The following is a 27401-nucleotide window of genomic DNA, read 5'->3' as shown; positions in this document are numbered from 1 at the left end:
TGTATTGAACACACAGTAGGTGCGTAGTAAACACTTGTCAACTTTTGTGATGACTAAGAAGAAAGAGATGGAAATTAACATTTGAGAGACTGCTACGTGCCAGAACTGCTCCAGAAGGTTTACACAGGTAGCTCAGTTCTCATCACACGCAGTTACCTAGGCATTACCGTCCCCATTTAGAAGACAACAGAGGCTCAGAAAGGTTAGCTAGGGTCAAACGGAAGGTAGAGGCAGACTTCAGGTTAAACTGCGAGCCTTTGCTCCTTCCGCAGTGGTACCCCACGGTCTGTGCGCCAAAGCTCCTGGCAGCGTGCTTTGCAGACAGTCGGCACAAGAAACTGTGAGAAGTTTGCTTCAGCATTAGGAAGGACACTAACTTGTGCAGAAACAACTCCAAGGATGGAGGAACACTTTGCAAATCTTCAGGGTGTGGTAAACAACAGGCTATACTAACGCCAGCTAAGCTAGTCGTGAGGCCTGAGTGCAGCCGGGAGGCGGGGCCGAGCGAAGAGTCAGGACTAGAGGGATCCGACGCGCCCCAGCGGGGCCCGCGGACCCGGAACTCGGCCGGAGCGGCCTGGGGTGGCCAGTGGCGGCCGGGCCGGAGGGCAGCGCGCCGGGCCGGGCCGCGCATGACGCACTTCCGCCCTGCGCTTCCAGGCTTAAAGGGGACGCAGACCTTCCGCACAACAACAACAAAACCAGCGCGCTCGCGGCCGGCGCCTCGGCTCTGGTCCCCGCCCTCCTGCCACCTGCCGCCGCCTGGGCCCCGCCCGGCCTGTGCCCCGCTGCCCTGCCCCAGGGGTCAGGCGGAGAGCGGGCCGCACCCTTCGGCCAACTTCTCCCGCAGCCAGCGCTCCGCCTCGCGAGACCCAGGGCCAGGCTGTGGCCGCCACCGAGCAGCAGGAAGGGAGCGGCCACCGCGGAAGACGTTCGGCCGGCGGCCCTGCCCAGGCGTGAAGGGTGGCGGTGGCGGGCCCCACGGCCTTCTCTCAGGTACCCCTGCCCCGGCTGGCAGCCCTGAGAGGCCCGGCCCGCGTGGCGGGGCCGTGGCGTAGGAGCCTTGTTGCGTTTCAGGTTTGGGGTCGCAGCGGGGGCGGGGCGGTGACTTGGGCGGTCGCGCCCTCACCCCTCTTCCCATCTCATCGCTTTCTCTCTCTGCCCCCGGCCTCCTTCCGCAGTCCGGAGCCCGGCGGAGCCCGGACCTGGCGGGGAAAACTGCACCCACGGCCGGGCCCCCAGACCCCGCCGCCGCCGCCGCCGCCGCCGCCACCACCACCACCACCACTACCGCCACTGTCCATCATCCTTGGTACCGGCAATGGCCTTTGTATCGCCCGATGCGCTTGTAACTGACGTGGACACGGAATATTAAGAACCTACTCGCTTCGGTCCCTATCCCAGTCGCGCCGGCATTAACCACCTAGGATCATTTGAGCTTAACTGCTGCTCCTCTTGACTCTCTCTGTTCGTCTTTGGGGGCCACCATGGACCAAAATGGGATGGAGATTCCTGTGACCCTCATCATTAAAGCACCGAATCAGAAATACAGTGACCAGACTATTAGCTGCTTCTTGAACTGGACTGTGGGGAAACTAAAAACGCATCTGTCTAACGTGTACCCTAGCAAACCAGTAAGTGTCTAAAAGCTGGGCGCAGCTGCTCTGTCCAGCAGCTTTTCATGTCATGTACTCCCTTCCCCCTACTCATCCCCTCCGCTCTTGAATCACATAGGTCTCTTTTGGTAGACTGCAAAGTATTCTAAGTTCTGAGGTTGTGTGTGTCTCTTGAGTGTCCAAACCATCATTAATATCTTCCTGATGAGGTTCAGTTAATTAGTTAAGAGTATACAGAAATATCAAGGGACATAAGAATTGGCAGGCTTAAAAAAGGACCATTTTCTTTGAACTTAAAGTCGTCAACCTAATGTGGGAATGAGAGATTCATCCTTTTGAAAAAAAGAAGCTACAGCTCATATTGAAGCTTGTATTGCTTGTTAGAGTAAAATCTCTTTTACTTTCTACACCTGGCCCAGAAATTTGCATAGTGTTGAAGAGCAGTTTTTTTCTTGGAAATAAGTGTGTGACCCCTATAAAAATACTTTTCAAGACCAGTATATATGTTTTAAGAAGCAAAGAGTTCTAAGTTTTAGATTCACTTTCTTCTGCCCCCTCTCCTTCATTTTTCTCCTGTGGAGGACACATAGATATTTCATTAATTTAGAAGAGAATAGTCCTGTCACCACACCAACATTTGGTGCTTCTTTTTTTTCCTTCTGTGTGGCCATTTGTAAATCATTGTGACAGTGTTTTCCATTCTGAATCATATCTGGATATTGCAAAGATAAAAAATAAAATACAGATAGACAATATAGCTCCATCTGTCCCCAAAGTTAGATTTGGAAGTACGTAGTTGATAAGATGTCTTGGAATAATTTAGACAAGTATAATGTCATGTAGAGTTTATGATGTGGCTTTTACATTCTCCACTGTATAAAATTTTCATTCTTGAATAAGTAGTGTTCAGTGATTAGTTAGCTTTTGTTTCATTAACAAAGAGGCTTGGATTTTAGGGTGGGAAATATTTTTGGCATCAGGTGAATTTAAGCCGGCAACAAGAATCTGTTGGAAGGCAACTGTGCTTTCCAGGCTGTACTTAACACTTGTTTTATGCACATAAATAAGGGAATCACTTGCTCTATATTAAGATATTAATGAATTAGGACTGTTTCAGTGTTACAGTATTAAGTTTAGTTAGACATTTAGACTTCTAGAATAACTACACAAATAGGGAAGTTATTGCAAAAATGGGAGATTTAGAAAAACAAACAACTCTTAGTTGGCATTAGCTGTGTTTGTCAGTACTTTGTCACACAAACATTTTTAGTAGGGAAAATAAAAACCCTGAGGTATTTAAGTACTTGGAACAAACTTGTTGGAACTCTCATTTATTCAGATCTTTTGTTTGCAAGTTAAGATTTACACAGGGGCTAACAATTTGTTTTAAAAATTTCTGCTTTACAAAAGATTTCCTATTGCATATGCTTCATTTTACATATTTTTGAAGTGGAAAATAGCTTTTCAGAATAGTCAGATTTGAAAGTTGTAGACTTCCATAGTACTGTTCCTAACATAGCCCAAATACCATTGCTAAGTAAATTCTTGGGCATGTATCTAAGCATATATGCTCAAGTTTGTACAGTCACGCACAACATAATGGTCAACCATGATCCATGGTTTCAGTCAACAATGGTCCCATAAGATTAGTACCATATAGCCTAGACGTGTAGTAGTCTGTATCACCTAGGTTTGTGTAAGTACACTTTTATGATGTTCACACATCGAGGAAATCGCCGGACACAATTCTCAGAACGTATCCCCGTTGTTGAGCCACCCATGACTACTTAAGTGAGGAGCTTTGTGTTATATGATTAAGCCAAAAGGGACTTGGTTTGCACTATGATGGACCAAGAGTGATCACTTTTCTGAGACTTTTTCTTTTTTAAAAAGTTTCTAAGAGAGGAGTGTGAAACCCATTTGCCTTATCTGTACCCAGGAGAAGCCTGCTTTTGGCAGGAGCTCTGCCGTGGTAGCACTAATCTCCAGTGGAGGGCTGTCAGTGCCCACATGGATCAGTCAGCTGCTCGAGGACAGATAAGTTGCAAACTTCTCTACACCTCGCCCTTGTAAGCCACCTGCTTCTTAGACACACTGGAGACACTTTTGGAGGCTATATGAAATCATATGCAACCTATTCATGACCTAACCTTGTGACAAACCTGGCTTTTTTTCTCTTCCAGCAAGTCTTCTCTGAGTGAACTGTAATATCTGAAGTTATTTCTGGGTTAGTGAGAGTGGGTGGACCTTGGGGTGGGGTACATGTGTTTGTTTTCATTGAACATCGCTGGAAATTTTGTACGTTTGGTTACTAGATTTGACAGGCTTGCATTCTAACATCACGTGAGAATTGAAATATGACAGTTGTTGAACAGACCAACTGTTTAATGATACCCTAAAGCCACAGGTAGTCCTCAACATAGGTACTGGTGTCTTAAAAGTTTACTTAGTAAGGTTGTTATTTAGAACATAGGATATTTTGCAATATAAGCAATATTATTAATATATTATAAAGGAAGTTGAGGTTCTTATGACCACCCACAATGACTGCTTAACCTTGATTCTGTGTTTAAGTGTCTCAAAGTGCTGTTTGAAGTTTAGCAGAGATCGTTTCTTGTGCCTGATTCCTTCCACATCTGCCTGGTGGAGGTGAGTGGACTTGGAAGCAGAGTAGGATTCCAGTGCCTTGTAGAAGCAGGTGTCCCCCAGTAAGTAGTAGAAAAGTGGTGGCTCTGGTCAGCACTGCTCTAATTGCGTCTGATGTGTCAGGTATAGGTGGAGGGCCTTGGTCCCTCTGGGCACTGGCTTTGAGGAAAATAAATGGCAGCTGCTGGAGGGAGAACAATGGAGATTTGAAGTTGTCCTTTTATAGTCTCTACAAGGCTAGGTCATGTATCTGCATGCTGGTAACGGAATTCTGGCTAAACTCTGTAACTGTAAAGTCACAAGATTCTAGCTTTATGGTCAGGTATTGACTTGACCTAATACAAATATTCTCCATTTGGATATTTTAGGTACAACTCCCCTTCCCTCAATAAACCCACAGCAAGTATCTCCACCCCTGAGAAGCACACTTTCTTGGCTTTCATTTATTTAATTAGGATTTTATTGACCTGGCATTTGAATGTCTGTGTGCTAAACATGAAGGTGATGATAAAGAGTCCGTTGCTCTTATGAAGCCCAGATCTAGGCGGGGCATAGAGACATGTAAGTAAATACCTGTAATGTTATGTGGCTAGTGTTGTACAAGAGGGCTGTACTGAGTGCCGTTGGAGCACAGGGAGGGAACGGTCAGCTCTGGAGTGGGGGTACGGGAATGTGTAGCGGTTTTAAACGGTTGACAGGGACATTTTTCTTAAGAGTTGATAACAATTTTAAGCAGACAAGATGATAGCCTCTGTTTTTTTTTAACTATTCTTTCAGAGTTAATGTTTCACTGATGATTCTAAATGTGTATATTACTTGGTACTTATATAGTACTTCATAAAAAGATTATAGATCCATAATGGGCTATGAAGGGGAAGGTGTTTTCCAGTGAGGAAGTAAGGAAGTTGTGATAATTATGCAAAAGTTTACAAAGTCATCATTAAAAACCTCAAATGTGGAATTGAGCTCTTTTGGAGTTTTGTTTAACTTCGAATGGTATTGATAATTGATTTAGGACTTGGTTTAGGAACTGGGAAGTGCACCAGTTCATGTTGGTAGTGTATATTTATAATTGTGAACCATATTCTAATATGACATTTGTCATCACCTCATGACTTTAGATTTTGACATCCTGAAATTGGCCTGTAGTGTGAAATAATTATTCTGAAAGAAAAGTAATTGCTACTAGGGGGTGAAGGTACCTGTCTAGAAGTCCACTTTTACTTGAGGAGTTTCAGACTTTGATCTAGTTTAGAATTAGTTACTAGAGATGTATATATCAAAATGGTTGAACTTAATGTTATTCAGTAGAATAGACTATCCTAGAGAAAACTTAAAAAATAAGAATCTCTAAATCCAATGAGGTATGTTATTCATTTATCTCTTCTTTCTTACTCTGTTCTCATACACAAACAATAACTAAAATGACCTGACTCACTCTGAATTCAGTTTTGAAGGCAAACCTTTCTGGGGCTTGTATGGCTTGGCTCCCTGTTTTTCAGTCTTCGGGTCATGTACTTGTTGAACATGTCCCTCAGTTCTGGGAGTTTTCCTCTGTCTCGGCGCTTCATACTGTTAAGCTAAGGCAGTCAATTTCATTTCTTAGGTCTTCCAGCTCTCTTACTCAGCTAGGGAGGTTTGTGCTGCTTTTTCAGATTGTCCCTTTGCTCTGAGATTCCGTTAGAATTAAGGAAAACAGGAATAGAACCAGTTGTATAGATTCTCTTCTGAGAATATAACATTCTATAACCAAATTGCCTACGGTTCAGATGGACGTCTTTCATTTTCAGTGGAAATAGCTTGTATAATATAATTTGAGGTTTATGTCTGTCTCACTTTTGTAATTCCCTGTTACCTTGCTTAGGCAGGTCGTTTTTAAAACTTACTCACTTAACCACCTCAGAACTGTTGATTTAAAGGGGCTGTAATCCATACACATAAATAATTTTTGTTTTATAAGACTATCGTCTTATAAAATTTTAGTACTATATACATTTAAGAGGGTTTCATGTCACTTAGCAATTTAGTTCAAACTTTTAAAACTCCTTTTGAACAAAGAGGAGTATTTATTAAATTGAGTGTGAAGGTTGATGAAAAGTTAAAAATTTTGAACAAGTGCTGACTAAAATTCATTTTATTTAACTCCTTTGTAGCCTTTTCCTAATGTCTTTTTGGAAAAATAACAGTATTATGAAGGTAATATTTTGTTTAATCATGCATCAATCCCTTTTAAAATAGGATTTTTCTAGAACTTTTAAGTTTGTCTCCTTTGCATAATAAATACTGAGTTTATGGTCTCAAATGCTTTTATTTAACTGTCATATTTGGTGTTCTGATTTTAAACTGCCATTTGCTAAATGCTTGCCATGTTACCAGGCATTCTACTGAGCACTTTATAGGTTTTATCACATTTATTCCTCATAGACACTTTATGATGTAAGTTTTATTATTAGCTTTATTTTATAGATGAGGAAACTCAAGTTTAGTGATTTTTTGCTCAAGGTCGTAGAGCTCTAAGTAGTAGAATTGGAATTTGAACCCAGATTGGTCTGACTTGCAAGCCTCAGCTCTTAGCCATTATAATTCACATTATATGTGATGATTATATATAATAAGTTGAAAAAAGGCATTTAGGGACTTGGCCATCTCAGTTGTATACTTGCAAATTAAAAACAAGTAAGTGAGCTGTTAGAAGAGGTGTATGTGTTTAGATGGTTTGTCATGTATGGATAACATGGCCTTAATACTGTTCTAATGTATGTCGACTTAGTGTGTGGTTATTTCTTTTTATTTTGATAAACTGTAGGGAAAATATGGGAACATAGTATCTTAAGACCTTGAAGCACGTTGCTTTGCTCTGTCTTTTCACATCTCTGCTTGTTCGTGTGATCTAGAGTAGACTTGTCTTGGCAGTCTCTGTTGTACGAATACCTGATTTGTGAATGGCCAGTGAGTGGAAACAGCTGATCAGGGAATAAGCCTTTGGAGTTATAGGGAAAATTATTCTTTAAGCTGGTTTTCCTTACTGTTGTTGCAAGGAGATAAGGGTTGGAGGCAGTTTGGGCAAACTTTGCTTCCATTTACAGTGTTTCTGAATGTCCTGGGGCTTTAGTTTGGGTGAATTGAGTGGGAAGGAGATATGTTCCAGTACAAATTCACAGAATTCATTTCCCACAGGAACGATATTTTGTGTACCTCCTGGGAACTAACTCTTTAAAACTATTTGACACTTGTGACTGAACTGTATGTAAATACTGAAATGTTAATAGTTACTACTTTCAAAGGACTTGGGTTATGGTTCTTTCAACTAACATGTAAATTGAAGGTTGCTTTTACTGAGCTATTTGATTATGTTGAAGTTGGATATACTAAGAACATGATTTTTCAGGCCATACGTAATTATGAGAGACCCATTTAGTCTTTCACGTAAAAATTTAATCTTTTGATACCAACTAGATGACTTTCTAGAAATATGAAAATATTTTTGGCTTTGTAAACTCATCTATCACACTCTTGTGAATGTTTTAAATTCATTAATATTGCATGGTATTATATTTGTTTTTGATATCTAAACATTAAAAAGTCAGACACTTCAGATAATAATATGTGTAAACCTTTTAGGAAGAAAAAAAAATCTTTCCCAAGTTTAGGATTAAAAGCAGGTGAGTTTTCCTCACCTTTGTTTTTAGCAACATCTGTTAAGTGGGTAGTAGAGTTTTTGGGCCAGCTGGTTAAGCAGCTGTTTATTTGGAGTGGTATGGTTCTGTCTCCAGGCTACTCAAAATACCACAGGATGTGTCCAACTTAGTAATTTAGCTGCCTCTGCTCTGCTGTCTAGGATAGAGGAGCAGTGGAGGCAGTGAAAGTAGTACACCTATAGAGTTTGCTGATAGTGGATGTAGGGTGTGAACAACAGGAAAAATGGTGGTGGTGTTAACAGAAGCGGTCAAGTATATTTATATGTTAATCTTTGTGGCCAGTACTTAACAATAGAAACTTTTAATTGATAATTTAGTTTAGTTAGATTTACCAATCCTGAGTCTTCTGAATTCTTCTATTTAAAGGGTACCATGTAATGTTTTTTTATTGAGACAAAAATGAACTTTTATTGTGCTAAGCTACTGAGATCTTGGGGTGTGTTATATCATCTAGCATTACTTACCCTAACTAATACAGAAAGGGGTTTTCAGTCAAGGTAAAAGATACTGTTATTAGCAGGTCTGGCTAATAAAAGTGTGTCACTTTTACAGGTTAAATTGAATTTGAATTGAGATCTCAATCTGTACTTTTCCTAATACTCTAGCTTGTAATGCAAATGACTAGTTGAAAATTCAGTCAGTTGATTATTTTGTTGTTTGTTATTGTGTCTAACCACTGGTTTCAGATATTTAAATTGCATTCAGTGATATTTAAACTGAAAGGGTAATTCTTTTTAGTGACATAGAAAATTTTCAAATCTTCTTAATTTAGGCACATGAAAATTTCTTTTTCTCTGTTTTCAACGACAGTAAAATTAAAGAATTCTTTTTCCTTTTAAAACTTTTGATTATCTTAAGGCATTTGAATATTCAGTTTAAAGTAACAGTATTTTTTATTGAGATATAATTGACATTCTATAAAATTTTCCCTTTAATATATACAATTCAGTGGTTTTTAGTAGTTGACAAAGTTGTGCAGTCATCACCACTGTCTAATTCTAGAACATTTTCATCACCCCAAGAGAAACCCCATACTCAATAGTAGTCACTCCCAATTCTCTGTTCCCTTAGTCTTTGGTAACCACTAAACTACTTTCTGTCTGTGGATTTGCCTCTTCTGGAAATTTCATGTAAATGGAATCACAGTGTATGTGGCCTTCTGTGTCTGGCTGTTTTCACTTAGCGTAATGTTTACAAGGTTCATCCGTGTTATAGCATATATCAGTTCTTCATTACTTTTTATGGGTGGATGATATTCCATTGTATGTATATATCATATTTTGTTTCACTAACTGATAGGCATTTGAATTGTTTCCACTTTTTGGCTATTATGAATAATAGCCAAATGCTTATACCAACCTTCTTGTGCAAGTTTTGTGTGGACATGTGTTTTCAGTTCTCTTTGGTGTATACCTAGGAATGGAATTGAGTATACACTAAGTCATAGGGTAACTCTACGTTTAACTTTCTGAGGAGCTGCTAAACTTTTCCACAGAGGCTGTTTCATTTTACATTCCCACCTGCAATGTATGAGGGTTCCAGTTTCTTCACATTCTCGTGCACACTTGTTTTTGCTTCTTATATTTTGAGGGGTACCATGCAATTTTGTTGTCTTAGTATATTCTGCTTTTTTGAAAATTGATGTTCCCTTGCTGTGGAAAGATAAAAGTTTATTTGAAGTTGACTGCTAATTTAGAGAAAACTTAATACTGAGATACTAACACATGATTGCTCCTTCATAGTAATCTGCTAATACCAGTACCATTTTCAGAGGTGAACCAGGTGAATTTAGCACCAGCGGATATTTTAAATTAGTATTGTGATTCATAGACTAAATATTTCATTTCCATTCTTAATGATTACATGTAAAATAACTGATATAGTGAACTTCAAATGAATTGTGTCTTCCAAATCTGTGTAAACACTTTTGGACTCATGATACTTCATTTAAGAATTGGCATTTAGCATCTTCTCTGTCAGGCACAGTCCTAGGCTCTGGGAACAAAGTGATGAACTAGACAGACAGGGACCCTTTGTTCTTGGCATTCATATTCCACTTAAGGAAACAAACGTGAACATAATTACAGATTGTGGTTTGTGTTATGAAGGAAGCAAAAAGGGTACATGGAAGGGAATACTCTAAGTTTGTAAATCAGAGAAACCTCTCTCAGGAGGTCATTTTAAAGCTAAGACCTAAAAGATGATTTGAGAGCTAGCTATGCTGGAGCTGGGAGAGAATAGAGTGAGTTGGAAAGAGCTTGGCATATTTGGGGATCTAAGTGAGTGACAGTTTGACTAGTGAGTGAGGAGGAAAGGATACAATCAGAGGAGGTTGGAGAGAGAAACGAGATCTGCTGGGACTGTCTGGCTATGGCAAGAGATTAGAGTTAAATCCATTATGGTGGGAATCTATCAGAGAGTGACAGGGTTGATTTTTTAAAAAATCACTCTAGCTACTGACTGTAGAGTGGAAGTGTGGCGTTATTACAGAAGCTATTAAGAAGCATTGCAGAAGCTCAGGCAAGAGATTATGGTTTAGATTAGGGTAATGGCAGTGAAGTTGGAAAGAAATGGACTGATCCGCAATGGAGTTTTGGAGATAGAGTCCATAGGATTTGCTGGTGGTTAGATATGGGAGGCAAGGTGAGAGAAAGAAAAATTGAGGATAATGCCCAGATTTTTGCGATAAACAACTGGTGGCAGATTGTTATGGGATAAGGAAGAACTAGGAGGAAGGCTTTGGGGAATTGGGAGTTGAGAACCATTATAGGTGTTTTGACTTTGAGTTGCCTATTAAGACATCTGAAGGAGTCAAATGCCTGCTAAGCAGTTGGATCTATGGAGCTGGGTCTGAGGGAGAGAGAGGCCTTAGATGGAGAGACAAATTTGCAGCTTATCTGAAGGACTCTAGCTTTTAGAATGGATGGAAAATTTAGCAAAGGACCCTGGAGGGACAATGACCAGTGATATGAATGAAATGTACACATGCCTCTTAATGGGCTTTCTAAACATTGATCCCTCTTCCACAGGTACACATGGTGAAGGCTATGGTTTTTTCTTCTTGCAAATGTTAGGACTTTTTGCTGGCTGCTGTTGGGTCTTTTCCTCATCCTGCTGAGCGACTTGCTTTGCCATTGCCCACCCTTTCTGTTCTGTGGGTAAAGGCTTTAAACAAAGAGGACTTGGGGATAAAGGAAGACCAGTCTCTGGGCTTCTAGTAATGCTATTTCAGTCAGCTATATTTTGGGTTAAATAGGTTATGTGCTATTAAGTTTAAAAGCTTAGTGATTATTTATACGTATTTCTCAAACTGGGACTCATAGTTTTGAGACTAGGAGTTCTCAAAATCTTTAATTTTGTGTCTTTATTTTGATATAAGAATTATTATTATAGATAATCTGAATGATTGCTTTATAGCTGACTCTCATGAGATTTCAATACCCGTGTTTTTAACCAGGTGATCATTCTAAATGTGTTTAACTTGTATGGCAAAGTTTTTCAAGCATGGGCTTCTGGAGTCTGTGAAGTGTGTATTTGACTGACAATGATCTATATTGTTTTTGTGAAAAAATGGTTTTAAATCTGTCTAGTAAAGAATTACGAGTAAACTAAGTTGGATTACCAGTGTGCTTAATTCATAGATATTTTTTACCAATAGTCCAAAATACTGGTTTTCTAGAATTTTTTTTCCATCTTGTTTAGAAGTGATACTTGTGATAAAGTATATGATTAATTCCATTATTGTTAACAGCTTAAAGGTAAAATGGAGATTACTTGTGTAGAAAGCAGATAGTGTATGGATTTCTTATATTTAGAAGTAGTTGGTAAACACTTCTTTCACACTACCATGCAATACATCCTTTCACGAAAAATATAAGTTTTGGATAACTTATGTTTTGGATATCGCCTTCTTTTTACCAACATCAAAATATTTCTCTCTCTGTGATGAGAAGGTAAAATTAATTAAAAGCTTTCCTTTTGTTGTTTATAAATGTTTTAAACTGAGGCCTCAAAGTTGTTCTAATGTGGATTAGGGCTTTCTTTTTTAGTCATTAAAAGTGATAGTCATTGCAGCTTTAGCCAAACCTATTTAGCAGTGTCCTAATTATGTTCTTCTGCATAACGAACATACATAGTCTGCTGTTATTCATACAACTTTTCAATACTTTTACATAATCTCTCATTAGATCCTCATGAAACTACGTGATGTCAGGGGAGCAGGTATTAGAAATTAGCATCAAATGCTCATTGAATGTTTACTAGGTGTTGTGCTTTAAGAGGTTTATGTGCATTTTCATTGTTATGGAAATTCAACCCTGTGAAATAGATACTATTATTGTCTTCATCTTACGGATGAGAAAACTGAGGCACAGAGTGGTGGTAGTGGGATCCTGTACAAGTTTCTTAACATTTTTTTACCTATCTCTGCCATATTCTTCTATAAGTCCATCTCTTCCACGCAAGATTCCACCCCTTGTTTGCTGCTCAAGGACATTGCGCTTGAAATTCTGTTTTTCTCTCTTGCGTTATCAGTTTTTTCCTTCTACTGGATTATTCCTGTTGGCATACAAACATGTTATTTCTCTCTCCTTAAAAAAAAAACAAAAGAGTAAAACAAACAAAGATGACCCTCTTTATTCCACTTCCCTTCTAGCTATTGCTCTGTTTCTTTCCTTGTTTTTAGTGTAAAACTCCTTCTAAGTTGTGTATATTCGCTATCTCTAACCATACTCCTCTCCTTTTCTCTTGAATCCATTCCAATTAAGTGTTTACCCTGCTGCGCCACCAGGATAGCTTTTATCAGGATCACTAGTGGTTTTCATGTTGCAGGATACTGTGGGGGAATGCAGAAATAAATAGAATGGTATGAAGGAAGGACACTGAGTAAGAACAAAAGCTTGGAAACACTCAAATATCCAGTGATAAACTGTAATTGTTCTATATATTGGACTATTAGGCTTCTGTCAAAAAGAATGGAGAAGACATCTTTATATTGCTAAGGCGTAATCTCCAGGTTACATTAACTGAGAAAACTAGGTACAAAAGAGTAAGTACAGTGTACTGTGTTTTATGTGGGAAAAGAAGGGAAATACAAGTATGTTTGTATTCAGATTTGTTATGTTGTTAAGAAGAAATGATGGAAGGATAATTCAGAATTATAGAGGGGGAGGGGACAGGGACAGAAACTAAACCTCTTTGAATGTACCTTGTTCTATAAGTTTTACGTTGTTGCCGTGTATGTTACATATGATTTTGAGAAAATTAAATAGAAAAAATTAATTGCTAAATAGTAACACAATTTAACAATATCAGGATGGTGGCATAGCTACAAGAGTAATTATTCCAAGTAATTTTGAAACACAGTATTTTGACTGTATATCCCTAGTGGGTTATATCTAAGAAAAAAAAAAGCCACAAGAAATCTTAAACTTCATCCAATATTGTTATTATTATTTTGAGATTATATATAGTAGGATAAAGTATATAAATACATTTGCTAATGGCATATGTTTGTGAATATTAACAATCAAAATTTTCAGGCTGAGAGAAGATACAAATAAAATAAGTAGAAACCGTATCCTATTTAATTTAAATCAGAAATAGCAGTATGAACTCAGGGTTTAAGTTTCTCTTTCTAAAAAATACATACTTTCCTCAATGAAAAGTCTTAGAAGTAATGACAAGTAATAATAAGCACTCTTAGATCCCGGATTTTAGTCTTTAGATTCCATTGCTCATTAAAAGGAGTCAAGGCTTCTGGGGCAATGGCTGATTCCAAGTCTGGGGCAGGAAGTGAACCTGGGGCCTTTTGTGCCTGAAAGCATGGAAGCTATTAGAGACTACAGAGGTCATGTCAAAATGACACAGGAGCCAACTTGAAGGGATTCCCACTGGCTAAAGATGGTGCAATTTGAGGATAAAATTAAAAAAAAAAAAAAGATGGCAGTACATTGAAAAACATAAAATTCCACAAGCTCATAATGATACTTAAACTAAAACTTATTGGTCACTTCTGGAGATTGCTTGGGCACTCGTTCTGAAAACTGATAAAGGGAATGAATTGAGCATCTTTGCTGTCTTTCTTGTATAGACTAGTTAACCAAATAGTAGAAGAAGTTCCTTTAGAAGAATCATAGCTAATACAGAATGAATTGTAGAACTAGAAAATAATCATTTTTTACCCCTAATGAAATAATGGATCTAGGCCATTGGATCTAGGTAATTAATAAAGTGAATGGTTAATGGGGAACTTTATAAGGGGTGAAGCAGGCTGACAACATTTGAACCCACTGATCAATCTTTTTTTGTTTTGAGGAAGATTAGCCCTGAGCTAACTACTGCCAATCCTCCTCTTTTTGCTGAGGAAGACTGGCCCTGAGCTAACATCCATGCCCATCTTCCTCTACTTTATATGTGGGACGCCTACCACAGCATGGCTTTTGCCAAGCGGTGCCATGTCCACACCCAGGATCCGAACCAGCGAACCCCGGGCCGCCGAGAAGAGGAATGTGTGAACTTAACCACTGTGCCACTGGGCTGGCCCCTGATCAACCTTAGCATTACTAAAAGTAGATTGACCAGTCCACATGTGCTGGTAATGATGTGATGCAACAGGAAATACACAGCATTGTTATGAAATTCTCTTGTCAAACAAAAAAGAACCTGAATCTAATCAACGTTCTACATCTAACTACATTATACAGGGACTATATAGGACAATATCAGGAGGACACAGTCAGCCAAACCCATGCTGCAACAGATTTTTTTCAGCAAATAAATAGCATGGGAAAAATTAAAAAAAGAAAACTGGAAACTGTTAAAAGATTAAAAGAGACATAACATCTCAATCCTGTGTGTGATCCTTGTTTGGATTCTGATTCAGACAAACCACCTCTAAAAACATTTTCGAGCAAGTGGGAAAAATTGAACTGTATTTGATATTACATACTAAGGAATTAGTATTTATTTTGTTGAGTGTGATAACATTGTGCTTATTTGGGGGAAAAAACTGTTACGGATACATACTAATTTTTACAGGTGAAAAGTGAAGTATGATATTTGCTTTGAAACTCTCTTCCCCCCAAAAAGGAACAGGGGCATAGGTGAAACAAGAATGCCAGAAGGTTGGTAATTTTTGAAGCCGTATATTTGGGAGTTCTTGAAGATGGTACCTGGAGGTTCATTTTATTCTCTCCACTTTGTGTATGTTTGAGAATTCTCATAGTAAAGTAAAGAAAATTAAAATTCATAAGATAAGACTGATGTCCGTTATGCAGAATTATGATATGACATAGAAGTATCCATTAAATGTTCAGACTGGTAAAAAAATGATAGTTTATGATGGCTGTAGTATTTATCAAAGAAACTTCTTTAGGTTCCAGCTACAGTAATAAGTGTATTATGGAAACACATAAAGCATTGTATAATTCATTTTACAATCAATTATTAAATCAATCATCTACTTAGCATTTAACTTATGTTATATAATCTGCTGTTCGTGCCCCACTCAATATTTATTTATGTTGATTGAAGTTTTAAGACTTGTGGTATATATTTAAAAAAAAAAAAAACCTGCCGTGTTGTATTTGGTTACTTCTATATAGGAATTTGCACTTGTGCATTTTAGGGATGGCACACTCAAAAATACTTCCAGGAGAAGCTAGGTTATGCCTAACAGCTAAGTATCTTGGAAGGACAACTATCCGTTTGTCTTGATCTTTGGCACCTAAGGACCCTGGAACCATAACTCTTTCTCAGTATGACCATTTCTATTATGATTATTTCTAGTATAAGACTCTTTTTTTAGTAGCCATGTTGAATATGTAGTCTGTGTGAAAATTGTTATAGTTGTTGCTTCGATTTGACGTATTTAACAGTTGTTGATATAGCTAATATTTTATTGTTTTCATAGAATTCAGGGAACATTTGCCTGTTTCTCAGTTATGAAATAGGAGGTCTTATGGGGACTATACATAAATGCTTTAATTTTAAATACTTTAATGCTAGCAGTGTGAGCACTTAGCAGATTTGTCATAAGTGCAAAATAGGGCAGAGATAACCAGAATGTATTTCCTGTTCCTGGGTTGCGTATAGAGATGACAACTGAATCTCCATACACTTGAGTTGATTTTCATTTAGTCTTGTGCTTTTGAAAATGGTATAAAGGTAGTCATGAGAGTGGCAGGAATAATAAAACCTAGTATAGTTACCTAAAGCCATAACTAACTCCAAATGGCTCTTGAATTAAAACCAATGAATTGTTCTCCATGATGTTGTAGTAAAGAAGAAAATAAATCTTATGTATACTTTTAGATTAAAAATACTGACAAAACAATGCAAAATAACTCTGCTGATCTTGAAATTTTATCCCATTACTGACTATTGAAAGAACGCCCTCACTTTCTCGTTTATAGTCTGGAAGGAAGGTGTTTAATGATAGTCACACATGCGTTGCATTATGACTGAAAAGGCAAACTTTCAATTTATCTTCTTTTCCTTGTTTTTTTTTTAAGTTGGTAATTATTTGTATTTTATTGTATCTACAATAGATATGATACCATTTGCTGAGCTCTTGATGTCTTAAGTGGATTTTGGACAGACAAAATTCTTAAATTATGTCAGTTTTCTGCTTATCTGTGCGTAAAGGGAGTTTTATTTTACTCATCTTTAGGCATGTTATTTCCAACCTTCAGTTTGTATAATTAGAAAAAGTTGAATTCTTTTCTTTGTCCCATTTCTTAGTTGACGAAGGATCAGAGATTGGTGTATTCGGGCAGACTGCTTCCCGATCATCTGCAGCTGAAAGACATTCTCAGAAAAGTAAGCTTTTCTACCACTATTTGATACCAGACACATTCAAAGTATGAGAGGAGATATATTCTGAAGTTTTATCAATATCCAACCAGTTCAGTTTTTAGATACTTAAAATCAACCCTTTTGGGTAGCATAACTGCTAAACATGAATTAGAAAGTAAAGCACATGGGGTTGGTCCTGTGGCTTAGTGGTTAAGTTTGGTGCATTTTGTTTCGGTGGCCTGGGTTCAGATCCTGGGTGCAGAGCTGCACCACTTGTTGGTGGCCATGCTGTGGTGGTGACCCACATACAAAATAGAGGGAGATTGATGCAGATGTTAGCTCAGGGCGAATCTTACTCAAGAAAAAAAAAAAGAGGAAAATTGGCAACAGATGTTAGCTCTTCCTCAGAAAAAAAAAAAAAAAAAAAGCAGAAGAAGAAGAAACTAAAGAACATAGTGATAGATTCTGCTTAGTTTAGGTAACAGTTTTCTATATCCATCGGATGACTAAACCTGAGATAGGATTATAGATTTGTGTTCAGGTATTTGTCATCTTGTGTAAGAAGGCACTATTGACTTGTCAGTAGTGCAGCAGTAGAGTGTTCAAGTAGAGGTGAAAGATTTTCATTGATGATAATCTCCTTTTGACCAAACTACATGATACTTTAATACAAGTTTCTTGGGTTAGGAGTTTAATTTCAGGACAGGAAATAGAAGAAAACCCAATTGGTCCATCAGTTAGCAAGCTTTAAATACTGGTGCTCAGAGCTAAAATCTATTTCAATGTAGATTTTTTTTTCAATGTAGTTTTTTGACAATCAGTTTGAATGCTCATTATTTTAATGGCAGCTTTTACCTCATGTTCATTTGTGGAATTTATACTTTTAGAACTTTTCTGCATTAGAGATGCTGCTTTTTGTTTGTGAATGTGGCAGAATTGAATACATAGCTTTTATGTTTTGTCTTAGATCTTTGACTTAACTCTTAATGTTCTGGATATCCCTAATCTGATTTAGAAGGTCTGTATCCTCTCCTGTGTGTTTATCATCGCCTGTGAGAGAGTTTGTCAAATGTTATACTGGTATGTTCCTTCTGTTTAGATAGTTGACATTTTAGCTGTGCCAGTATGACTTTTTGCTGTCATTTTCATTTTAATCATGTAGTTTCAGGTTGTCAAAGTGGTTTAATAACCTCTCTCTTAAAAAGAGTGGAATTTGCGGCAGATTTATTCTCCTCTTTCTTTCTCTTTTTTTGATGGACTTTATTTTTTAGAGCAGTTTTAGGTTCAGAGATCCTCTATATCTCCTGCCTCCACACATGCACAGCTTCTCCCACTAACAGTGTTCTCCATCAGTGGTACCTTTGTTATAGTCGATGAACCTACGTTGACACATCATCATCACCCAAAGCCATAGTTTACATTAGGGTTCACTCTTGATGTTGTGCACTCTGTGGTTTTAACAAATGTATGATCGCGTGTCCACCATTATAATATCATAAAGAATAAATTCACTACCCTAAAAATCCTTTATGCCCCACCTGTTCCTTTTTTTTCTTGTTTTTATGCTTAAAAACCTTTCTGCTATATGCTTTTAGAAGTATAAGTTTATTTATTATTTTAACCTAAGGATAGCTAGAGTCTGTACCTGAATACTTTTCCAAAGGTTTTTGCTGCCAGAAATGGTTTCTGATCAGAAGACTTAAAATAAAAATACTTCAGTCAAAGGATTGTTGTGCTCCTTATATAAAACATTTTGAGCAATATGTTTACATTTTAAATGGACCTTTGGTCTGTTTTTATTAAAGTCAGTGTACCTCTACTGTTTTCAGTTAAATGCTGCCGTTAACTTTACCTGTTTAGTTATAAAATGTTTTACAGAGGCATTCTCCAAAGGCGAATGAATACTGTGAGTTAATTGTGATTAGTGTGACCTTCGAAACTAGGTTTATAAGGATAAACATCTTTTACTTGGATGCTTTTAAATATTTTGTATTCCAGAGCTCAGGGGACATTGTAAATCAGGTGTACCTTCTGCCTGCTTTGCTGGCGTATCTCATGTCACGCCTTTTCTGGAAATGCCTTTCTCTAACATGCTGACTCCCATTAACCACCTTCTCTAAGCTCCTAAAGCAGTTGTAGTTTGTGCTTCTTGGTTTTGTATGGCAGACTGTTGTGTATATTTCTTTGTGCTCTAACCTGCCAGTCTGATGTTTTAACGATATCATGAGCCTCTTTAAGGGAGGGGCTGACTCCTACCCTTTCTTGGATTCGCCTCAAAGTCAAGCACAATTCTAGGTTTATGGGAGGCAGTTGATAAATTCTTAGTTTCTAGAAGCTTTGTTTCTTCTCACAACTGGGCACTTTCTTTTCTTCCTGCCCCCGTTTTTCATCATTCTCTGTTTTTTTTCTTTTCTTTCTTTTTTTTAGGTTGCTGAGCCATCCTTTGTTCTTTTCTTCCCTCCTTTATTCTGTTTCCTTTCTCCATCTTATTTACTTGCTTTATGCCTAAGTATAACTATACTCATGAAATCAGTAAGCTAAAATGCCAGTGCTAATCATTATTAGAATATTTTCCTTCAGTCATAGTTGTAGGTTTATGGGAACACATGGAATATTTACAGAATATAGTTCAAATATATGCTTTATATTTGTGTGTAAGTGTTATAGATAAAATCAGTTTTTGACTTAAAAAAAATAAAGAACTATACATCACCTTGCTAAAATTGAGGTAAATGAAATTGTGGTAAAGTTAATTGTGTTTCTTTATTATAGCTGAAAAGTCTCAAGTAATGGAAATATTTTCACTACTCAGAGTGTGTAGGCCTAAGCTTCAAGGTGACTATTACCGTTCTGATATTAAGGTGGTAATTAATATTAATGTTTGTATATTGAAATAATAGATTGCATTGACACAGCTTTGTAGCAGTGTTTGCTTCAAGACTCCTTGGTATACAAAGTAATCGTTTTTTCATATAGCAGTTACTGAGTATTTAGACTATTTCCTAAGCATGGAGAAAATATTGAATTCAAAAGGGCCCCAAATGTCAAAATGGTAAATTTACCTTCAAATGACAATCATTTATTATTAATAAAATGGCTATGCTAGAAAGGAACTTAAGTTTTAAGTTAAGTATTTCAGCTTAACTACTGACTTTTTGAGCTGTACGTTTTCCAGTACTACCATTTAAATGTAATCTTCTTTAATTTTAGCAAGATGAGTATCATATGGTTCATCTAGTATGTACTTCTCGGACTCCTCCCAGTTCTCCAAAATCCAGCACCAGTAAAGAAAGTCACGAAGCATTGGCATCCAGCAGCAATTCTGTGAGTTGGTTTGGGAGGAGTAAACGTTAAAGTTTTCTGATTATCCTTTTTTGCCTCTAAAAACTAAGTGAAAAAACAGAACAGTTGGAGCTTGTGGGTTGTGAGACTGTGTTTTGAACAGCTTGAGTTGGCATTTAAACTTCGTTTTTAGAGATCCAGTATGCAGTGTTATCCCCTGAAGCCCGTTCCCTGTGAGTTATAATTTACTATGTGGCAAGTCAGTAACAGATCCAATCTTCAGGGGTTTAATTCCTGAGATACTCAGCAGAATTATGACATGGTTATATAATATAAACTCTAGGGCCAGTAAAGTTTCAGAAATATTTTAGGTATTTCATGTAGTATATTTTATTCAAGGTGGATTAAATTATTTGAATTTTAAGTATGCTAAATGTTCTTGAAGTAGTTTGGTCAAGAATTTTTTTTTTTAAATGACTAGATTTGGGGATGCATTCCAACTGCAGGAGGAAAAATTACTTAACCTACTTAGCTTTTTCATGTTTGGGAATTCATTTGTTCCTCCTTATTTTTCCATCTGCTTAAAATTGTTTTGAGAATTTTTTTTAATAGTTGAGCTTTTCAACTCAGGCATTCTCTATAAGTTTTAAAGACACTGTGCCAAATCCTTTCACATTAAATTATTTTTAGTTTCTCATAAAAACTTTATATGACACCTTTGGAGGTGAGAGAAATGGATGGGATGAGTGGAAGCTGGCTGTAAACTTCTTGGGCAGGGAGCTTTTATAGTACGAAGTATACTTCCTCCTTGTCAAGAATCTAGCCAAAACTTTAAGGAGGGGATAGTGGCCGAGGTGATAACTAGTTGAAATATCTTGCAGTAGATACTAGTTAACTGCTTCTTTAAGAAACTGTATCCTTTAGTTGCTATATTTAGTTAGTATGGCCTCAATGGTTAGTATTTTCTAGTACCAGCCATGGGAGCTTAGCTTACATTAAACTGAAATATGTTTTGTCAATAAACCCAAGGGTCTGTCTTGCATAAGAAGGGACAGACATTGGCGTTGGCAGAGTTCTGTATACGGCCTTTGGATATAGTTGTGTTGTTCCAGTTTTTGTTGAGAAAGAACCCTATGACTTGGCTAGTGGTTCCTCAGCTATGATTTTATGTCATTAGTATATATATTCAGTTTTTTTCAAGATGTGTTATGAAAATCTAAAAGTATTAAAGGAAAATTAAGTTGAGTTACCCTTAATTTTTTATGGCTGAGAAATTTCAGTGGGACTGGAAAAATCTTAAAAATATAGTCATGAAAGAGTTATCTAATAAGGTCAGAAATCATTAGTTCTAGAGAAATTAGGCTGTACTGCCAAATGGCTAGGTCTTTCTTCTCTTAACTTTTTAATGAGCACCAGATTATGATTGTCCACATAATGAGAAATCTTGCCAAAAAAGAAGTCCTTCTCAGTTTATGTCCCTAAGAAGCAGGCTACCTAGTAAGATATTACGTATCTGTTTTGTGTGGAGTAACATCTTAAAGAAAACTTTTGTTAGTTTTGCAAAAGATCAGTGTCCTTGGGACCTTTCACATGGCAGGACTTAGGAAGGTAGACATGTAGAAAGATGTCCTGTCAATAAGAAGGCAAAATACAATTTCAACAAACTGAGAAGGATGTTAAAATTATATTGTATTCAGCTTTTTAAAGTGGGAGAACTGTAATTTCTATAAAATGTAATTGTGTTTTAAATTTACATAAAACATGACAAACTGTTTTCCAACAGCAACAAATTGAGGTGGGCTTTAAAAGGGTTATATTCTTTAAGGTTATTGAATCCATGAGTTACTGATGGCACTGGAGAATGAGAATTTTAAAATCCTTATTCGTATCTTGTTCATTTTGTAAAAATCAATATTTGTTGGTGGTGTCTATAAATGAATAGAATTTTAGAACTGAAAGGAATCTTGAAGATGTAGTTTAATCTCATTTTTTTGTAGGAAAGCTGAGACTCAAGGCTTACCTAACTCAAGAGGTTAGATGACCTTTTAAGATTATGTTCCTTGTTAATGTCAGAGATAATACCAGATTCTAGATCTTCTGATTTCTAGCGTGTTCCTCATTGTTTTAAACCAATGTGTTACCAATAGCATGTTATATAGTACCTGGCACATAGTAGCTGTTTAAATGACAGTAATTAGTACCATTTGTTGAGCATTTCTGAGTGTTAGGCATCATTAAAAAAGCTTTGCATGTATTAATTTAATCCTCACAGTTTTGTATACAATCAGGCACCACATAATGACGTTTCGGTCAACGACGGACCACATATACAATGGTGGTCCCATACATTTAGTACTATGTAGCCTAGGTGTGTAGTAGGCTATACTCCCTGGGTTTGTGTAAGTACACTCTGTGATGTTCCCACAATGATGAAATCACCCAACAAGGCATTTCTCAGAACTTATCCCCCATCTTTAAGTGATGCATGACTGCATCATGCTCTACTACTCGGCCATTTCTAGATGAGAAGTGGACTGTTGTATAATTAAGCACTTTTGACTTTCTGAGCTCTTAATCTCATCAGAATTAAAATGTTCACCTATTGTGCTGGGCACAAGATTCAAATCAGTAAATTTCTAAAATTTACTCTTTGCAAAGGGATTTCATAAATACATTTTTAGCAATGTGTCTTTAATCTCATATTGTAATGAGTTGTTTCCTTGAAAAAATAATTACATCTTTGTTTGTAGAGTTCAGATCAGTCAGAATCAACAACTCCATCATCCAGTCAAGAACCCTTGTCCTTAGCTGCCAGTTCTTCCTCAGAAGGATTGAGGCAACGTACCCTTCCACAAGCACAAACGGATCCAGCACAGAGTCCTCAGTTCCCATATGTAATGCAAGGGTGAGTGAAATCGTGGTAGCTGTGGCCCTCTTAAAAATCTGTTTCTCCAGACTTTCATGGTAGTCCGTCTGCAGTAATCAAAGTACATTTGAAATTTATTCATATACCTGATTATATATTTTGAGAATTAGAGAGTTAAGTAGAGCAGTGGTTTTAAAAGCTGGTCACAGAGCAGAATCATCTAAGGCAGTGCTTTCAGTCTTTAATGTTCATGTAATCACCTGGAGATCTTGTTAAGATGTAGGTTCTGATTCAGTAGGTCTGATGGGACCTGAGATTCTGCATTCCCAGTGAGCTCCCAGGTGCTGCTGATGCTGCTGGTGCTTAGGCCACATTTTTGAATAGCAAGGATCTAGGTAATTAAAAAAAAATTTTTTTTTCATTCAGTCTTAGTATAGATCTACTTAAATTAGTCTTCTGGGGAGCAGATGGGTGAGTGAGGAGGCTCTTGGAAGAGCATAGGGCCCAGTAATCTGTTTTTAAAAAGTTCCATAGGTGTTTCTGATCATCCGGGCTTGGTAACAACTGAAGTATAGTAACACTGTGATGTATTATAAAGATATGCTAACCATTGCATTTTATCCAGAGTCTTCTTCAGAGGAGTTTACTCAAGAAGCTTGCTATGGCTACCTTATATTTAGCAATAACAGCATGCCTCTTGGGTTAGGCAGTTCTAGGGGGAAATGTAGCCAAAGGCCACAACACATCTTTCAGATAGCTCAGCGAGTAGGCTCTTGGAGAATATGATTTGGATGTGGATTATGTCTAAAACCAGAGTCCTTTACTGGGTTGCTATTATTTGTTACTTTTGAAGTAAAGGAAGCATGAGTAATAGGTAGTGATAATTGTTTTGTGTTGCATATCATACTGTGGGACTGCAGTGTGTGGCCATGCTGCAGATCTGTGATGGTGAGGCTGGAAATAAGGAAATGGCCAGAATCCCAGAATGGTAGTGTAAGTGATGAAACCAAGGAGTAGCCACTGACTGCTGTGCTAAACAGGATGGAATAAACATTCAGGTAGTTTTTACTTAGAACTTTAAACAATTCAATTCTTAATGTAGAAAAACAAAGCTGAGTTTATAGCAAAATACAAGAAAATTCATTTGTCTTATATTTCTTGAATGCAAAGCTTTTCCTCTAAAAATAAGTGTTTAGATGAGGCTGATCGTAGACTTTTATAAAGCACCTGTGAAATTATTTTTGTCTTCAGAAAATGATTACTACAAGCTAAAACTTAGTTATTTGTAGAATATAATGTTCTCGGGGTTTACATTATGGAATAATAGCTTAAAATACTTTCTATTTTATGACAGTGATTCATTTCCTATCTCTTTTGCAGAGTAAGACAATTCATTCCTTTCAATTTATATAGTGATTTTCCTTATTTAATTTGGTAGTAGTGGTGGAGGGTGAGAGTATTATGCATATAATAAACCTGGGAGAATGTGTAATGACATGTTAATAATAGTTATCTGTGGGTAATAAGATTGTTAACTCTTTCTAATACTTAAATATATTCACAAAAGAACGCTTATAAGGTTACAGGTCTTCAGAATAAGACTATAGATATCTTGGGCAAAGATTAATAATTTTTCCAGGCTGTTGAGAAAATCAGCAAACAAGAGAGACAAAGGCATTCAGCTCTCAGCAGTATATTAAACAGATTAGAAAAATCTGCAATAGTGTTTATTTTGCCAAAAGTGAGTATTAAAATGATGAACAATAAAATCATTGAAGATATTTCGACTATTAATAGCTGAATAATGTTTGGTTTTAAATCAGGAGGGCAGTATAGCTTAGTGGCTGTACAGATTCTGGAGCCAGGCCGCCTTGATTTGAATCCTGGCTCTATCAGCTGACTTGGGTGAGTCTCCTCCCCACTTTGCTTCAGTTTGCTCGTTATCTGGAGATAAGAGTACTTATCATACAGAATTTCAATGTGGATTAAAAGAGTTCATGTATGTAAAGTGTTTAGTTGTGTTAGCAATTGCTTGTAAATTCATTCCTACTTATAAATGAATGTTCTACATCCATTCAGCAAATAGATTTATAGGCAGCTGTGTGTCTGGTACACTGAAACATTTGAATGAATGAATGCCAGTGCTGGGTGCTGGAAAAGAAATCTTTATATTTGGAAAGAACGCTTTGTGATTTACAAAGCAATTTACATGAAAGTTCAATAAGTAGGTTATTCTCTTCAACAGTGAATGTGATTTAACTTAATCTCATAGTTGTAATTTTTTACTAATGAAGACTTTACATTTGTTTTTAAGTAAATTTTATTTCACAGTCTTAGCCTTAAGTGTGCATAAGCAGTAATTTAGTGACCTTGAAGAATTCACCTGCAAAATATAAGCTTTGTGCTTCTTTTTAAAACTTCAGTACAGCTTATATTTAACTAGTCACATATATTTTCTACCATGTAGGTTAATATTCTCAATCTTTAGTTAGCTTGTTAAAATGGCTAAATCCTGGTCCCTATTCTCTGAGGTTTTGAATCACTAGGTTTGGGGTGGTGCTCAGGGAACCTCACTTTGAGAAATCCCAATGCAGGTGATGATTTGCTCATCTAGCTCTTGAGGAAACATGAGGTGATCAAAGCAGTACATGTGCATCATGCATTGACTGTCATTTTTTATGTCACATTTATAAATTCTGACTGACCAGTTTGGATTCAGTCTGCTGTGCTGTCACATTTATTTACTTTAACTCCAAAAATTGCTGGCTGGTTTGTAGAATACTCATTGTTTTGTACATTCAATTTTTTCCTTCTGAAATAGTAATAGCGTTGTTTTATAATTAGTAAAACTGAAAACCTACTCATTGTATCCTCCTGTAGTATCTGATTTTTTAAAGTAAAAGTTGCTTGTAGCCACCACCCAGAAATAACCATTACTAACATTTTTGTAGTTTTCTTCCAAACACTTATTCTAAGTATACTTTTAAATAGAAATATCATACTATTTTATTTTGTAAATACTTTTGAAAACATAATGTAGCCTGGATGTATTTCCAGATTAATTGTAAATCTCCAGCATTTAAAGTCTTTACTAGGAATAAATTTAGCCAAGGAGGTGAAAGAACTGCACACTGAAAACTATGACATTGATGAAAGAAATTGAAGAAGACACAAATAAATGGAAAGATATTCTGTGCTCATGGATTGGAAGAATTAATAGGTTAAAATGTCCATACTACCCAAAGCAATCTACACAATCAAAATTCTAGTGGCATTTTTCACAGGAACAGAACAAACAATCCTAAAATTTGTATGGAACCACAAAAGACCCCAAATAGCCAAAGCAATCTGGAGAAAGAAGAACAAAGCTGGAGGCATCATGCTCCCTGATCTCAAACTATACTACATAGCTATAGTAATCAAAACAGTATGGTATTGGCATATAAACAGACACATTAGATTGGTGGAACCGAATAGGGAACCTAGAAATAAACCTAAACATATATGGCCAATTAGTTTATGACAAAGGCAGCAAGAATATTCAGTGGGGAAAGGACAGTCTCTTCAATACATGGTCTTGGGACAACTGGACAGCCACATGCAACAAAAGAAAAGTCGACTACTATCTTACACAATACACAAAAATTAACTCAAAACAGTTTAAAGACTTGAATGTAAGGCCTGAAACCATAAAACTCCTAGAAAAAAACCCAGGTGGTAGGCTCCTTGACATTGGTCTTAGTGATGATTTTTGGATCTGACTCCAGAAGCCAAGGCAATAAAAGCAAAAAAAAAAAGCAAGTGAGACTGTATCAAAGTAAAAACCTTCTGCATGGCAAAGGAAATCACTAACAAAATGAAAAGGCAACGTACTGAATGGGAGAAAATATTTGCAAATCATAAGTCTGATAAGAGGTTATATCCAAAATATATAAAGAACTCATACAACTCAATGGTAAAAAAAACAAATGATTTTATTAAAAGCTGGGCAGAGGATCTGAATGGACATTTTTCCAAAGAAGACATACAGATGGCTATTAGGCACATGAAAAGATGCTCAGGATCACTAATCATCAGGGAAATGCAAAACAAAACCACCGTGAGATATCATCTTACACTTCTTAGAATGGCTGTTATCAAAAAGACAAGAAATAACAAGTGTTGGTGAGGATGTGGAGAAAAGGAAACACTTGTGCACTGTTGATGGGAATGTAAATTGGTGCAGCCACTATGGAAAACAGTATGGAGATTCCTCAAAAAATTAAACAATAAAACTACCATGTAATTGAACAGTTCCACTTTTGGGTATTTATCCAAAGGAAATGAAAACAGTAACTTGAAAAGATATCTGCACCTCCATATTCACTGCAGTGTTATTTACAATAGCCGTGATATGGAAACAGCCTTAGTGTCATCCAATGGATGAATGGACAAAGACGGCGTACACACGTGTACACACACACACACACACACACACAAACACACACTCTGGAATAC

At 37.0% G+C, this 27401-nt stretch overlaps 1 protein-coding gene across 4 annotated transcripts in view; it reads left to right on the top strand.

The window, feature by feature from the left end:
• The first annotated feature begins 740 nt into the window (after window positions 1-740).
• Window positions 741-27401, top strand: part of HERPUD2 (HERPUD family member 2) — a 42722-nt gene continuing 16061 nt past the window's right edge. The window contains exons 1-5 of one of the 4 annotated variants that reach the window (XM_046670148.1): window positions 857-996; window positions 1182-1634; window positions 16703-16780; window positions 19967-20080; window positions 22789-22943. In XM_046670148.1, the coding sequence (XP_046526104.1) occupies window positions 1488-1634; window positions 16703-16780; window positions 19967-20080; window positions 22789-22943 (494 nt within the window). In that variant the 5' untranslated portion in view covers window positions 857-996; window positions 1182-1487. Of the gene's footprint in view, window positions 1635-16702; window positions 16781-19966; window positions 20081-22788; window positions 22944-27401 lie in introns of all 4 variants that reach the window. The other 3 variants (XM_046670147.1, XM_046670150.1, XM_046670149.1) reach the window with 3 other exon arrangements.

Source organism: Equus quagga, chromosome 8 (genome assembly GCF_021613505.1).
Source record: "Equus quagga isolate Etosha38 chromosome 8, UCLA_HA_Equagga_1.0, whole genome shotgun sequence".
Taxonomy (NCBI): domain Eukaryota; kingdom Metazoa; phylum Chordata; class Mammalia; order Perissodactyla; family Equidae; genus Equus; species Equus quagga.
This window is presented reverse-complemented; position numbering and strand designations above follow the sequence as displayed.